Raw genomic sequence first — 17,185 nt, 5'->3', positions numbered from 1 at the left:
CGAGTCAGTTTTCTTTACAATTTAATTCACAATTTTGTTCTTTCGCGGTTGACAAAGAATTTCGACACGGTACGTATTGAAGAACTACCGACTGGAATGGCAGATAGATGATAGATAACCGAGAAAAATATCGCAGAAAGAATCTCCCCGATGATTATGTTGAGCGTTCCAAGTGAGGATGTAAATGGAAAAAGGGAGTCGATAGAAATGTGCGGAAGCAGAGAAAATGCGAGAGGCCAGTGAATACGTGGACAGGATTTTTCACGAATCGATTATGGCAATTCAATCAGGAACACCGGGGAACCGGAGGTGGGAGGCGAGGATTTGTCGTTTCGACGCGAGGCGGGCCTCGGGATGTGGTTTATTCGGACTTCCATCTGCGCCCTCTCGGATGTTCTCCATCCATTCCGCCGGAATTCTCCGTGTTTTCTTTCCGTTTGCGGATAGCTGGATAGAATGGAGTATGAACAAATAGCTGGATAGAGGGGAAGTTAACGGGATTGGTAAGTTTGTCGAATCATGGCTTACGTAAGTCGAATAGGGCAAAAATAACGGGAAGTGGAAAATGGCATGCTGCTTGAAAATTATTTTAAGATTGAAGAAGAAAAGGAAATTCAAACTCTGTTCTTGCAGTTTTTTTTTTACAATTTAAAGAGCCATAATTATACACCATCGTCGGACACGAGACGTCGTTTTTCATTTCCCGAATCACGATTCTCCTCAATTACTTTAATCAATTTCGTCGTCGTGACTTGCAATCTGTTTGAGCAGGAGAGATCATAGCAAAGGAAAAAGCAGACTGGTATACTCCTGACGTCGTTGGGCGTGGAGGTTCGCGTGCGCGCGTCTTTTTACAAGTTTTTAATTCCTGGCCAGCCGCGTATCAGTCGCATAGTCGCGTCGGAGCGGCAGATATGCGACCTTGCTAACGGCCCCCGACGTTTAAAGCGCTTCGCGCCATAATTTCCTTGATTAAGCCGAGATACGTGGCGAGTTGCCAAGGAGGGTGGGTACAGGAGGACGAAGGGTGGCTGAGGGCGCGAGTGTCCGCTCGCTCGTAAATAACATCGCGAATTAAGCGTGTAATTTCCGTGCGAATTACGAGTGAGCCCCTTCTTTTGCTCCTCGATACTTTCGTTACGATATAAAAGGGAGACGAGAGGGAAGGACAGAGGGGCAAAAATAGAGAAGAAGACGAAAGGGAGAGAAAATTTATGAGCGTGGCAGCGAGGCACGAGGTCCTGACGGGCTCCGTCAACGTTGGACACGGTCAGCGACGTATGATCGATGCCACTGCAGCCGGATTACGCGCCAACATTTCTATAGCATTCGCCATTTTAATGTCTTTTGACTCATTCACTTCGTCGGTGGGTAGGAAATCAATACGAATTCGCAGCTGCGTTATTTTCATGTATCAAGTAACTAAGCAACAAGTATAGATAGTTGCTTGCAACTAAAAATATTTACACTATATTTTTGATGGTATTAAATTTTGCATCGTCCGACATACATCGTACGACTATAAAACATTTGATACTGTGAGAATGAAACATGCAACTTGTTAAAAAAGAAAAAACGTTTCGTTAAAATAAAAGAACGGGCAAATATTTTATGTATTATATTTAATTAAGATGACTCTTCGATTTATAGAATTTTCTCCGAAAAGAGGATTGTTTTCGAATATATAGGATGTAAAAGTAAGCCAAAAAAAAAAAAAAAAAAAGAAAATGACATTCTTTCATTAACGTTTTATTTCCGAGAACTTATCGATTGTATTTTTCTGTACAGTCGAGAATTAGTCAAGTTCAATGATGAATTCTCAAATTCAATTTTCTCGAAAACAAAGTCTTGTTTTTGTCTTTTTGTGATTTCAAATTGAGTATTACTTCTACAAAATGGTTCATTCTTTTTTATAATTTTTCTCGCATTCGTGATATTGTTGGTGATGGTCGATTAAAAAGACACGGGAAAATGACCTTTCGTCGAAGATTGAGGACACGCGAGTACCAGTACGCATCTGTTCCTCGTGATTGATGCGTAGATTGCGTTTGCGCGATGCGCACCTGCGTCTCTCAGCTTCGTCGCCTCGTTTTCAGATTCTCGAAACGTGCTACGGCTGATGAAAGAAGCGGTTGATTTTTTTTTTCTTTTTTTCTTTCGAAAGGGAAAAACTTTCGCATTCGTTCGAGTGTCACGCATTTTCTTTGATGAAATTCTGGCGCGAAAAGAACCGCTATTTGATTATCTTTTGCATGTTTTATATAGAATATCTTCGTGCCTGCTATATTTCAGATTTATGTCGGATTTACAATATATATATATACATAGACATGTAACTTTAAAACGTTCTACCATACGCGTATTCGTTTGTACGCTAAATGTTTAATTGACGTTCGTTAGAATTTCTAGATATTGTTCTGTATAGCATCAATTCTTGATTGACACAAAATTTTGAGAGAATAGGAAAGTATAAGGGAGGATCTCAAATATAAAATTTTAATTCTAAATCTTAATTTCGAATTTTTATTAATTCCGAGATATATTAATAAAAAACTTTCGGTATAATACAGGCAATTTTGTTTACGCAGATATGATCAATATCCAAAATTATGGAAAACGTAAAAATTATTCAAAAAATAAACTGTTTACCTGTACGACGCAAGGATTAAACTAGTACCATATTACTCGTATGACATACAGTGACTCACACTCAAAACTCGGGTACTCGATGATTTGAAGTTTGATGGTAAATAAAGTACAAAATAAATTAACACTATCGACCGGATGGTTTTGCTATCAACCTGTGACTTGTTACCGAGGGCACTTTTATAAAAAACATTTAGTTAAGACGCCAATTGGCAGACGAAAAGTGTTAATTTTCAATACGTCCAAAAATTTGAATATCTTTTATTATATACAAATAAAAAACAACAAAATATGTACATAATTTATAAAATGTTAGAATAAAAATAAACTGGATATACAATGAATTTTGGCTATTAAACATTTTGCAAAATTAATTAGAATATGAAGATAATGCAAAAAATTCTATTGAATTTTTACGTTGAATATTTTCTGTTGAATACTCCTTACTTTTTTCAACACTTCGCAGTCTGTTAGGCCAATTTTTCGGTAAAGAAAAACGTGTTATCTGTGTCCATTCTTCAATAATAAGTACATTTTTCAAATAATTCTTATTGTGAATTGAATGTTTGCAAATACGAATCTCCAGTTCCTTCCATATACGAGTTTTAGTGCAGTAATTTGGAATTTACTTGTTGCAAAATCTATTTTTCGCCGTGTTCCGGTGCAAAATCTCTTTAGAACTCACTTTTCGCTGGTTAATAATTGTCATTTTTAAAGCGTTTTATGATGTAAGCTATAATAATAAGAAAAATAAAAATAATAAGAAAAGAATAATGAGAAAAATAAGACAATATACCATCACTTAAATTAAACACTTCAGCTATTTTTCCTTGACTTTTCGCACTTTTATGACGAAATAAATAATTAAATCGCTACTCTATCGTGGTTTATTTCGTCTTCATTCCATCGCAAATTATTTAAACTAAGATAATTTTAGTATGCTTGGTTTAAATAATTGAAAAAATATAAGGTACGAATTTTACTCCCGGCCAAAGTTCTTTTGCATCACTGCGATGTTATTGTACTTTTTATGCCTAATATACGTCGCTAGTACAAGCGAAGAAGAGGTGAGTCTACATGAAAAAATAAAGTCAAAAATAAAGAATAGAATTTTTTTGTTTTCGAATAAATGAATAAATTGAATATTTTTCGAGTACGTATGCACTTAACGACAGCTTACATGAATCTTGATGCAGATGATGACGTTATTACGTTAAACAACGAAAAGATTAATATAACGCTGCAGTAGTTGATGAACATCGAGAAACTGTTTACATAGTAGCTGGATAAAATTTGAAATAGTATGAAACAAAATAGTAAAAATTGAAATAATTCCATAATCAAATACTGTTTGAAAATATTATTTTTTATATTTAGATAGATAATGCTTAAATAAGAAAATATTTAATGCTTAAATCAAATACAGTTTTAGAATAGTAATTAATCAAATATTATTTACACTCGTATTATTTACACTCTCGTAAACGTAGAAAAATAAGAGAAGAGTTTCGAAACCTTCAAATCGACCACGTTTGTATACCCAGATAAGTAACTAAATATTTCTTGTAAGTCGTATTATATATTCCGAATTTAAATATGTGTGTTTACACATATTTCCTGTATTATCAGTTTCACACCCGTAAGTGTATGTATTATATATATGTACATACATCGTGTACATCAATCGTTTTGTGTTTCATGAAAATGATTGACGTGTTGCAATGAGTGATTCAGACGATTGTTCTGCAAATAAGAATAATAAAATACCTCTGATATTAAACGGGAAATTCTTATAATACAGAAAAAGAATTTAAGTACGGATTTAAATAATTAATGCAGGAATTTCCTATAAAAAAAAGCAGACATTCTGAAATTCAAAATCTTTAAGAAGAGATATTTTCGTAACTAATTTTCTCGTCAGTAAACTATTAAGAATAGTTACAGAACCCGAGTTTATTAAACTGTTTTCGGAAGTAAGTAAATTGAAAATGCCTATGTATTCTTTAATCCGTAAAATGCTATCTATGCCTATAAAAACAGAATTTGAAACTTCCGTGTCAAGTGTTGAAAAAGAACTTTGAAAAATAAATTACGTTTATGCCATTGTTGAGACCTTTAGTAACATCGATAGCGTGAATGTGTGACCAATTTCTCTCTTGATGTCGCGAAATGAATGATTCTCAGTATTTTTCGAATAGTAGTCTGTATTTGCCATAATTGAACTCTTGATTGCCAAGTCACGATTACCGAATAATGGATGATGCTAAAATGCCATATATCGACTTTGGTATCGATTCGTAGATAGCTTCGTGGATTAATCCCTTGTTGTCTGTGAGTTTGTTCTTTACAAGAATTGGCTAGCCGGTATTAGCTACTCATTTTAAAATATGGACCTATTTTAATTGTAACGTATGTAATCCGTTCAATCAATGAAAGTCAAAAACGTCGATCGAAAGATCGAACTGACCATATTTGAGGATATAAAACAGATAGATCGATGAGCCAGTAAGCTTGACAACAATAAACGCTACTGATACAGATAAATGGATCACGATAAATGTAAGACAATAAATTTCTTCATACCGATAAGAAATCCTGAAATCCTTCTTTGTCTTTCTTTATCAACAAATTATATGTCTTTCTTTATCAACAAATTAATTATCAACAATTATAACCCACATAAATGGATTACATAATTTTAATATATTGTGACCGTACATGCATACTATAATGCACTAAAAACGACACTCAAAGTGCTCGAATAACGTTAACAACCATAACAGATATATGGTTCACATTTAGATGAAGCTATTTTTAAAGGTACGCTGAAGTGAACTAAAATCCACAAGATTTTAATCAACCAAATAAGACTATTGCTTTCCGTCGATTTGAAGACAATCAAGTAATTATATTTTTGTTGTCAAAAAATAAGTAAAATAAAATCGTGTACGATTACTGATAATGACAGTAGTATTTTTATTTTCAAAATTTAATTATTAAGAAAACATAAAAATTGATAAAGATGGCAGTATTATTCATTTAATCGATTAAATGGAAATGAAACTTCGACAGTTGATTATTATAGCTTATTTTGTTAGTGGATCGAATACCAAACACACTGATTATTAACAGATTTAATATTTATAAATTATGAAACACATATAATATTTAATATTGATTCACTCTCTATTTATTCACTCTTGCTTCTCGTCTTTCATGCGTTTGAGGATCTTCCCGATCACAACTGTTTCTCGTCACCATGCTCGCTCTCAATTGTTCTCACGTATTCGTTCTTTCTTCTACCATGAAATATATCAAACATTCAGATCACACTACACCACAATTATATGCACACTCATCTTTCATACAAACATTATGTATATTCACTCCACAATATATATCTATCTATAGTAACCACTACCACATATTTAACCGCTGTCAGTATTGTTTTCGCTTAATTTAATTTGCACTGTCAGCGTAAATAAATTGATTAAATTAAACACATGAAAAAAATGGAAAATATTACGTTTTTGTACAAATATTCTCTGTATGGAACGAAACAAATCGATCATCTAATAGAGAAAAAATGAAATACATAAAAATGTTGTTACTCAAACACCATGTACACCATGCGTTACAAGGTAGAATTCTTTTCATGACAGAATTATTTATAAAATAAAGAGTTACTTCCGGACATCTGTCAGAAATTTAAAATATCTCATTTTAATATACAAAATTTGAATATGATTTGCACACAGTCGATAACATATTGCTTAAGTATTCTACAAGGTAAAAAAGAGATATTCTTCTGAGATATTTTGTTTTGATTATGTGAAATAAAGCATAAAAATAGATTAACGAATGTGAAAATAATAATGAAGCATCAAAATATTGTGAATCGTTAAAAGTGTATTTCTTGAAACTCTTGTACGATCGCTTTCATAATACATTTGAATTAAATGATGATGCGGAGGATTACATCCTTGCTACAGTGTGTCGTTCAAAATAGAAATTTTTGTTGTTTACCTGAAAATCAAGAAAATAATAAACAACCTTATATTAAAAACACGATAATAAAATAATACAATTGATATGTAATGAAACAAAATAGAAAATTTGTTGTTTACCTGAAAATCAAGAAAATAATAAACAACCTTATATTAAAAACACGATAATAAAATAATACAATTGATATGTAATGAAACAAAATAGAAAATTTGTTGTTTACCTGAAAATCAAGAAAATAATAAACAACCTTATATTAAAAACACGATAATAAAATAATACAATTGATATGTAATGAAACAAAATAATAAAATTGATAGAAAATGGAAACAATGGAAGTACAGCTATTACAAAACAATTAATAAAGAATGATAATTTTCCAGTTTTCTAAATACATCTTCATTTGATTCTAAAAATAATAGTGTGCACTCAGTAAAAATGGAACAACTTCAACATTTGAATCATAATAATGCATCACTTCAAAATCTTAAGAAATATCCTAATATTAAAAATCTATGTATGAGATACATATTATCAGAATAGTACGTTTCGTACCTGTGTATTCGCAACGTTTATTTAGTTCCGCACGGCTAATATTAATACCTTAACGAAATTGTTTAAAAGATAATGTATTTGAAAAATGCGTTTTATTTAAAGCAAGCAAAATGAATTAATGTCTTGTAAAAATTAATTTGTGTAAAAATTTTCAGGTATTTATAAATAAAAGTCTTATGTTTCGATAAAAATCTATTGCAGTATAAAATTTTGAAGTTGTCTTATTTGCAATAATATTATTATTTGAAATAACAATTAATGAACATATTATTATTTGAGATACATATAATTATCTTATGTTTCGATACTTATTTCACAATAGTATGAATTAGTATTAAAATATATATTTGAAGTACTATTTTTTAATGAAAATATTATTTCAAGAAAGTATGTTATTTGCCAAATGATGTCACTCGAGAAAATAAAAATATTTTGTTCCTATTTATTTATTTCAAAAATCTAGTTTTTTCCAACCCTGCGGAAGAGCGATATCGGCCTTAATATCTGAAGAATAAAGTCGGTTATTTACAACATCACGAACAAAAATTCACAAGGTCTTTCAGCGATCGGAAAAATAACACAAATTCAATTTTAACTCCGACTTTTTTAACTGGTAATGCGAAAAAATTAAAATGGCGTTCGAAAATAAAAGTTTAATCATACTAATTGTAGATGGAACAATTTATAGATACCGAGACAATCCACAATGACTACAGTCCACGACAAAAAGATAGTACATATTAAATTTTCATGATTTTGTTTGTTTCCAATGAAATTACAACTTATCTCCATTTAATACAACGAATGAATAATATAACGAATGAATGATTGACATTGATGATCCAATCTATGCAGTATAATAAATATCTGCCTTCCAACTCAAAACATAAACACTAGCAATAACATTATTTATACACTTTATAAAGAATATTTTATTTTCAGTAGAAATTAAATTTAGAGCGAGGTGATATTTCATGTATTATTTATTTTATATTTTATAAAAAAAAGTCAATATGGGATGCGGCAAAAAATTAAATGAAAGTGAAATTAGTAGTATATTGACATTAAAGCAAGAAAAATATTGTGCAAGAAAAATTTTACTTCTTGCAATCTAAATGTATAATTAGTAAAAGAAAAAAACCCCCCGAAAAATAATAATATCTTGGAAATTAATAAAAACCCGAAACTAAAATTTGATATTTGGGATCCTCGCCTATTTTTTTCCCCTCAGAATTTCATATTGCTCTGGAAGGAATTGGTGCTTTTCGACACTACAGCCGAGTTTCTTGTTGCTCGAGCAGAATCGCCACATATGTTTGTAAATGCTAATGAATCAACGAAAGTGTTCTGCCATCTACCAGTGATATCCTTCCAACAACATTCATTTCTTCGAACAAGAGTTTCGAAGAGAGCATTCTATTGCTGGCAACTCTCTCTGCCGCCCGGCTAAATATTAAGGAATTTAATTAAGGTAGATTCCGTGGAACGAAACAGAAAAGTGGCGCGTGGACGGGACTACTTGCTCGCAAAGTACATTTCCTCGATCATACTGTTGACTCTGACGTCTGGCTGTCGCAAAGTATCCGAAGTTTCCCTCCGGTCGAAACTTACTTTCCTCGTTTAAATATTTGACCGAGTGAAATAAGTTTCTCGCGTCCCTTCGTCTACTCGACGAACGATCGACGGTCACCAATTTACGAACGAGTTTTCTTTCCTCCGCTGCAGCGTTCACTATGTCTCGTCGACGCCCTGATTATCGACATCAGGATTTTAAACCAAGCGGATCAGTCGCACGCATCAGTCGAACGGCTCCGGTTAGTTTGTTGGAATTTCGGTTCGTAAGACTGCGGCTAGTCACTGATACCGACAAAGAGCAAATAATTAAAGCGGAATAAATAAAAGTTGAAATGCCAACGATGCAATGATTTTGTGGTTATGAATTGATAGAGGCGATCGACAGTCGTTTGACGAGTCCGTCAACTTGAAAACACATCACTTTTACGATAATGATTCTCGTATCACGATATTGTTATTGACTTCCGTTTACTAGTAAACTCGCTTTTTACAATTCCGCCGCGAAAATAAAAGAGATGCAAGAGAAACTGTAAATTAACCGGAGGTCGTAGCAAGTACGGCGACATTTTTATACAACCAACTGCACAGTTTGATCTTTCCAAAAATTTATTTTCATCGGTTGAGCTGCTTCAGCTCGGCTGACGAATTTTTTACGTCACATTGTCGTTGCACCGTTGTCATATGGCTGCGAGTCGCGTAAAAAAAATCATGCTATCCAATACGATTACCGACGCACGGTATCTTCTCACGAGTCTCTATTAGTCTCGGTCCATGAAGAGGCAAGGCAAACAGCGCGGAGTATTCTGATGAGTATACGGGCCGGAAGTCGTAGCTAATGCTACAGGCGGGAAAACGTTGATAACTGGTCCGTGTCCACCCGTTTCCCTCGCGTTCACGGTCCTTTCTATTTTTTATGACGCCCCACAGGGCGGTTGCAAATGCTTGCACGCGTACACCACAACGAGGACTGGGTGTACGATCGGACGGGAGGAAAGGAGTGAAAGAGGAAGAGGATGAGGGGCGTGCAAGAGAGTTGGCTCTCTCGTTGGTATTTCCAATTTCACAGAGCGTGGGTTAACGAGGCCCGAGGGCTGGAGAAGTTAGGGCGACCAAGCCTCTGAAACATCCTCCGTCCCCGCCAAAAGTGAGCCCTATGGTCCCAGTGTTACACCTCTTCACCCTGCTCCCTCTCTGTCATTCGCTCGGCCAGTTTCTGGTGGCGCACCCCTTTAAACGTGGTGCCCTACCGTGCGCTCACCAGGTTCCGGTACATTACCTTTGCTGATTACCGGCCTGCCTCGCGGAGTATGTCACCCAGTCACCCTCGAGACACATACCTTTTGCAACCCAGCCATCCTATCCTATGGCTGGCTTCTGCGTATCTCCGAGATGTAGGCGTCGGAGGAAACGTTCGAGACGAACGGAACGATCGTCTGGCGCTGGTGTTTCTCTCCTGAGATTTAAACGATTTCTCGATTTCACAGTGCCTCGTGTGTCTGTTTCGGCCGAATTCCATCTCGCCAAGAGTTTATTAGATACGGGATATTGTGTATACATTGTGTTTTTGTATACATGGTTCGGTAATGCATTCTCGCGAGTGAATATGAATATTTGCGGAAATATTGTTTGTATTGCAACCTTGTTAGTACGATATTGTAATAAACAATGTCGTATTTACGTTTCAGAGCAGCCCAGAAGTTAAATCTTTCTTCGAGCCCCCATCGTCGTCGTCGATCCGGTGACGAGAACATCAACTCTGACGAGCAACCAATTTTTCCGAATGGATACGCCGCCCTCCTTCTCAAGTCACCGCCTCCAGCGCCACCAGCTCTCTTACGAAGGATAGGCGTCAAGGAGCTTACCGGTGTCGGCAAGGTAAATTATAGAGAATTCCTCGCATGCGTTACTTCGACCGATGATGGTTATTCGTCAGCCAGTAGTGCCTTTACAGCTCGATACTTCAATCAAGGACAGCTGAAACACGTATAGTAGGTTCAAGGCGGAAAGGTGCTCCACTTCCGACTCGTTCGTCCATCGTTCAACCCAGAACCGCGTGTGCTGGAAACGGCCTCGTCGTGATCCCGAATCCATCCTATTGGATTCTATTGTAGACACGCGACCTTCTCTCTAGTTCCCGGCTATTGAAGCGAGGCCGCGTGCTTGCTCGTACAGGACGTCCAGAATGCCGCGTGGAAATCTTGGCGAGGGCGCGCGATTTGAAATGCAGATGAGCGTCTCGCACCGCTATAAGCTGCGGCTGCTCTCCTCTCCTCTCCTCTCCTCTCCTCTCCTCTCCTCTCCTCTTCACCTTCCACCTTCCACCTTCCTTTTGCCGTTCCCGCTCGGATTTTCTTCCATCGCGGCGCGTCCTTCTTACCGTGATTACCTGTTCGCTTGAATATTCGCCGTTCCGAGAATGATTTACCATCGTGCTACTTAAAACCAACTGTAGGAATATCAATAGAATTGATACAGCTTAGTTATAAGGGAATAAGTCGAGAAGTGATAGCTCACTTTTTTAAAAAATAGTTATTATATCTTAAATATGATTGATATCTGAAAAATATATACAGGATGAGTCTCGTAGCGTGACGACATCAAATAACTCGTAAAATATTTGTTGTACGAAAAATGTTCAGATAGAAGTTGCATGGCTTCCAGGGCGACATATAGTATTGTAATCAGTTTTATATTATTTTGATATGAAAGTCACCTTCAATTTTTTAAATGGAACAGTTAATATTTCTTCCCGAATTCGGGTAAAGCGGTGAATTCTACATAAAAAACTTTTATATTATTTTGCTTTTTTCATTAAGGTGTGAAAGTCACATTCAATTTCTTAAATAGAATAGTTAATATTTCTTCGAATTCGGATAAAGCGTTTAATTCTACATAAAAAAGTATTACAAAAAATAGGGTCTAAATAGGGTCTAAAATATATAGTTACTGAGATATTAGCAAAAATATTTTTTTACATTGTATTAGAGAAGACTGTTAATCTCAGTAACTATGTATTTTAGATCCTATTAGGTGTAATACTTTTTTATGTACAATTCAACATTTGCGAGGTTCGAATCGGGAAATCGAATCGAATTCGGGTAGAAATATTAATTATTCCATTTAAAAAATTGAAAGTGATCTTCATATCTTGATAAAAAAGCAAAATAACATAAAACTGATTACAGTACTATATGTCCCCCTAGAAGCCATGCAACTTCTATCTGAAACATTTTTTCGTACAGCAAATGTTTTATGAGTTATTTAATGTCGTCATGTTACGAGATTCACCCTGTATATTTGTGAAAGTAGATACTGTGAGAGGACTCGTAGGAAACGTGGAGTCTAAAGATTCAAAAAAGATAACAGCTGTTTTCAAAGATGTATGTATTTCTCAAAGATCGGTCGCTAACTGTTCGTTGCCTTCTCGCGGACTTGGCCGTTGAGCGATACACTTTTTGCTTTTATTATCAGGGCGATACAGTTTTTGTCTTACGCGGACGGTTGGTGACCTGACAAACACGTTAGGTTCGAATTCAACGTGTTTTCGCTTACAATACATACAAATTTATCATATATAAATACATATACTTATACAGCGTCTACATATACCAAAACTGGGCCACCTGAATATTTTTTGTATTAGTGATAATACGAAAATCGTAACCTTACCTTATCTGACGTAACTTAAAATGGCTGAAGAGAAAACTATTTTTTTTTAAATATCATTTTTTAATGTTTTTCTCAAAGTTATTAGCATTTTTTTTTTTTTTTTTTGTAAGAAATTATATATTTTTTTCTATTCCATCACGTGGCTCATGAAAAAATTACATTTATATATGTTTATAGTATAACCTTCAAATAATCTTGGATGTAAAAATTTTTAAATTAATGTGGAATTTACGTTGAGCGAGATTTCAGATTAGGACGACAGCAGAAGTGATCTTGATGGTGTAGACACGTTTAATTTAAATGTTCAGTATGATGTTCTTTAATTGTAATGAATTTCCTGAAACGATGAATGACAGATTGCACAGCCCTCTCAATAATTTCAGGTCTGATATCAGCACAAGTTGATTCTATGCGTTCCTTTATATCTTCTGGCTGTAGACATTTCCCCGTAAATGTATCCCTCTCCCTTTAAGTATCCCACAAGAAAAACTCTAGGGGTGTGAGATCGGGTGAACGAGCCGGTCATAATACTGGCCCGTTGTGTTCAATCCAACCATTCTCGTTGAGGACCTGTGTTGCAGTATGTAAAAAGTGTGTCAGACATCCGTCGGGCTGATATCATAATCTTAGACGATAAGTCAGTGGTCATGTTCTAATAAACTTCCTAATTCGTTTCTGAAAAATTTAGTGTAACTTTGTCCAGTTTGCGTACCGTTGATAAAGTGAGGTCCAATAATCCTATTATTTAAAATTCCGCACCAAACATTTAGAATCCATAGTCTCCGCCTATCAATCCATCTAAATGACCGCAGATTCTGAATCGACCAATAATGTATATTTCTCAGGCTTAATGCCTAAATAATATTTTTGTGAAAAACATCATCATTTTCATATTGATATATGCTCCAAACATAACAAAAATATGTTTGTTAACACTTTCAAAATCACTTCTGTTGTCGTCCTAATTTGAAATCTCGTTCAACATAAGTTCCATATTAATTTAAAAATTTTTACATTCAAGTTATTTGAAGGTCATATCATAAACATATTTGAATGTATTTTTTTATGACTTACGTGATAGAATAAACAAAAATACACGTTTCTTACATAAAAAATGCTAATGACTTTGAAAAAAAACATTAAAAAATGATATTTTTTAAAAAATGGTTCTTCCATTCAATTCGTCTCTCCAATCAGTGTAAGTTACATCAAGATTTTCGTACTATTACTAATAGTGAAGATATTCAAGTGGCCTGATTTTGGTGAAACGCCAAAGTGTTTAGAAGCTATATGTATTTAATTTTAATAAAGTAAATTTGAATAAAATCTATAAATTTGAATTTAGAGATACGTATAAATTTAAGTATTTATTGCAAACAGAAAATTAAGAAATAATAGATTTACATAGAATTACAAAACCAAATAAATATTTTATAAGCAGCCATCTCATCCGGATTATCCGGATTGAAAATGTATGTTTTCAGCTCAATTTTTAGTTTATTATTCAACTTTAGGTCTCATTCATATTAAATATATCTTTCGGTTTATTGAGAGATTTTCTCATAAGGTCTGCTCTAACAGTTGAAAATATGAATCAACTTTTACTTTATTCATACACTTACGTCTCCTTAACCCGGAATGCCAAAAACTTTAGATGTCGCACACATACCCATTTTGCCAGTTTGAACTGTCTCTACGGAAATCCTTTATTTGTTCATAATCCTCTATTGTTAGATTCAGTTGGTGTGATTCTCTAGAAAAATAGTACTAACTATTATACAAGATTTCATGATGGGTCAACTCTCACCTAAAAAAATCCGGGCCATCTGGGAGTGATAATTTTTCTTTTTATAATGACAATATCTCATGATAGAAATCATAACCTCTAAACACTGCATTGCGAAAGTTATTATTTTTTGATAAAATGTTAGTAAATTATAATTTAAAGGATAAGTAGAAAATTTTTGAGACTAAGTTAATTGCACATATTATACATGAACTTATTTTTCAAATAAAAACGAATAAGAAGTTATGTAGCTTGTGATCAAGATACAGTATATCTAATATATGTATATATGCAATATCTATATATACTAAAAAAAGCTGAAAAATTGACATTTGATAACTTATATAATGAGATCGAGTCCATTTCATTTAGACTTACGCTATGTATGTCAAATAAAGTGGAACGTGCAGATAACTTTGGTTGCAAAACTACTTTTCATTTGTTTTTGAGACAACGATTCGCGAAAATATATTTACGTTACTTCACGTTTGTTTCTTTGCTATCACAGAACAAAGACGACACGTCCCAGAATTTTCAAGAAGCCATCCAAAGTATCAGATATCGATACATAAAAGGAGAGATTCATTATAAAACGAGACGCGAATTTTTCGTTGCAAAATAAAAGCATCGTGGAAGTTTGTAGCGAGACGTGGCTACTGTTGTTGAAAATTAATTCATGAGAAATAACGGCTTACCGTTTACCAGCCACGTAAGGCTAATTGAAACTGGGTAAAGTCGTTGGATGGTGAAAAAGAGGAGTTATAATAAGCGAAGAGAGAGAAAGAGAGTCGTATCTGTCTTCTTTAAAAGACGAGCATGCCCATCTCTCTTCTTAGCTCCACTTGGTTTTAAAAGTAAGTTTGCTTGCACGGAGAAAAGTTCGAACAAAGGTGTGTCAAACGTGACACGCATAAAAATCAATTAGACGTTGGATTAGACCTGGAAGAAGTCGAAAACAAATTTAACCGGCAGTAAATTGCACCTTGTATGTATCGGTACACCTCGACAGGTCTATGCATTTTCTAATGTGCTCGATTTCTATTGCAGATACAACAATATCGATGTCGATTCAATTGATTTACCTGAAAATTTGCTTTCACTTTTGACGTGTGTACTTTAATGCTGTACAGCGAAACAACCAAGATGACAGGAAATCGAGGGAAATGGAGCGAGAAACGATCGAAGTCAGGATTAGACGGCTAACGTGACAGTCGTGCAGTGGTGGTACGCGAGCTTTGGCCGCGTAATTATCGTTTCTATGAGAAACGTGGCGGGGAGTGGCAGCATGCGCGCAACTGTCGAGTCCGGTCGGCCACCTCACAGACAGTCGAATATTTAGTGTCTCTATGAAGAGAGTAATTAAACCGGCCGTTGGCGCGTCTAACACTGGCCAAACGTGGCTTTGCTTTGGCTTTCTGCTCGTTTAGTCGCGAGCCGTTCCTGCGTGGCCGGTAGTCGGATTCATCCCTCTCCTCTCCTCTCTCTCTCTCTCTCTCTCTCTCTCTCTCGCATGTGAACGTTTTACCGGATGCAAGAGACTTTAACGGTACGTTCCTCTGGTCGTCTGTCAGTCCGTCTGTCCGTACTATTGCCGACGGTACTTTCGAGCCGCACTGTCGGCTTCCAATTTGGCTTCCAGCCGATGCGACAAAGCTATGTTCTGGTTTCATCATTTAAGTACAAACTTCTGTTTCGACTCGACGGTATCATTTGCTGGGCAAATTGCGTGCCGGTTCGCGTGCAACCGAACACGTTCACAGCTCTTGAACCATGTACTGTTTTCCTTGTTAGTATCACCGATATCCTCGTTGAGTCACGCAAAAATAAACGAATTAATTTGGGAAAAGAAATCGAACATTTTATTGTACAATTGCAATAAATGGAGAAGAATAAGAAAAAAAAAAAGACGGAATTTATCAATTACGATTTAATGTGGACGGAGGTCGGTCTGGAAATCTTTTTGCCTTTTGGTGAATCGAGCCGATGAAGAGGTGCAGTCGCAGGCTGGAATTCTCAGAAGGCAAACATTGTGATTTCCGGCGAATCTCGATCCAATATGCGACCCGTGTGGCCTCAATCTACGAAAGAAAAACCATAGATGGGCAGATTGGACGGGACGCTGGCGCAACTGGGGAAGATTCAGTCTGCAAGTTGGACAAACGCAAAGTCAATAATCCATCGGTAGAAGGAAAAGAGAGGAGCGTGATTTTTATAGACTCGTAGGACTGTGTACTACTTATTTTCTCTTTTTCCTCGGGGCTGGTTCGCCGATGTGAAAGAAGGACGTCGTAGCACGAGCGCATGAGAAACGAAAAGATGGAAAATGGTAGCCGAGATTGCGGCCAGCGTCGTGAGAGCTGGACGAAATGAACTGTGATCAGGCCGAACCCCGTGGTTCCTATCCTGGAAACAAACGGCAACTTTCTTACAAACTCGATCACCTACAAGACAAAGACACAAAGACAGAAAAGAAGTTGGCACACGATTTGTCTATAGAAACCCTTCTCGTGACACTCAATTCGCCGGAAAGGTACAACGGGAGTGGGAAATTAACGCCGGGAAATGAAATTTTGAAACCGGACGAGTGGGATACACTTGCGATCGAGACGACTCGTTTCACACCGATGAGAGAAAAATGTAGAAAATATTTTTTAATCTCGTTTCTGTCCCGTTTGTCCCAGGAGGGGGGGGGGGTGATAATTATAAAAAACAAGAAATACGAAAAAACGATGTGATGTATTTTATCGAATTTGGTAAAAAATAATTATTTTAAGGAGATGTTTAATTTTGAATCTTTTGTGACATCGAACGACCGACGTTTGTTTAGTCTCCAGAGTTATCGTGGCAATTTGGCGAGGTATTCTGTACCGAGAATGTGAGCGAGGAAAGAATGAATATGCGTGTACATGTACTGATTATGTGTTATGGAAGAGCATTTCTGACATTCCG

At 35.6% G+C, this 17,185-nt stretch overlaps 1 protein-coding gene across 4 annotated transcripts in view; it reads left to right on the top strand.

The window, feature by feature from the left end:
* Nucleotides 1–17,185, top strand: part of LOC122527920 — a 309,050-nt gene that overhangs the window by 193,137 nt on the left and 98,728 nt on the right. For all 4 annotated transcript variants that reach the window (XM_043652506.1, XM_043652505.1, XM_043652508.1 and 1 more), the window contains one exon: nucleotides 10,467–10,656. In XM_043652506.1, coding sequence (XP_043508441.1) covers nucleotides 10,467–10,656 — 190 coding nt within the window. The remainder of the gene's footprint in view (nucleotides 1–10,466; nucleotides 10,657–17,185) is intronic.

Source organism: Frieseomelitta varia, unplaced genomic scaffold, assembly GCF_011392965.1.
Source record: "Frieseomelitta varia isolate USP_RPSP 00005682 unplaced genomic scaffold, Fvar_1.2 scaffold_239, whole genome shotgun sequence".
Classification (NCBI taxonomy): domain Eukaryota; kingdom Metazoa; phylum Arthropoda; class Insecta; order Hymenoptera; family Apidae; genus Frieseomelitta; species Frieseomelitta varia.
This window is presented reverse-complemented; position numbering and strand designations above follow the sequence as displayed.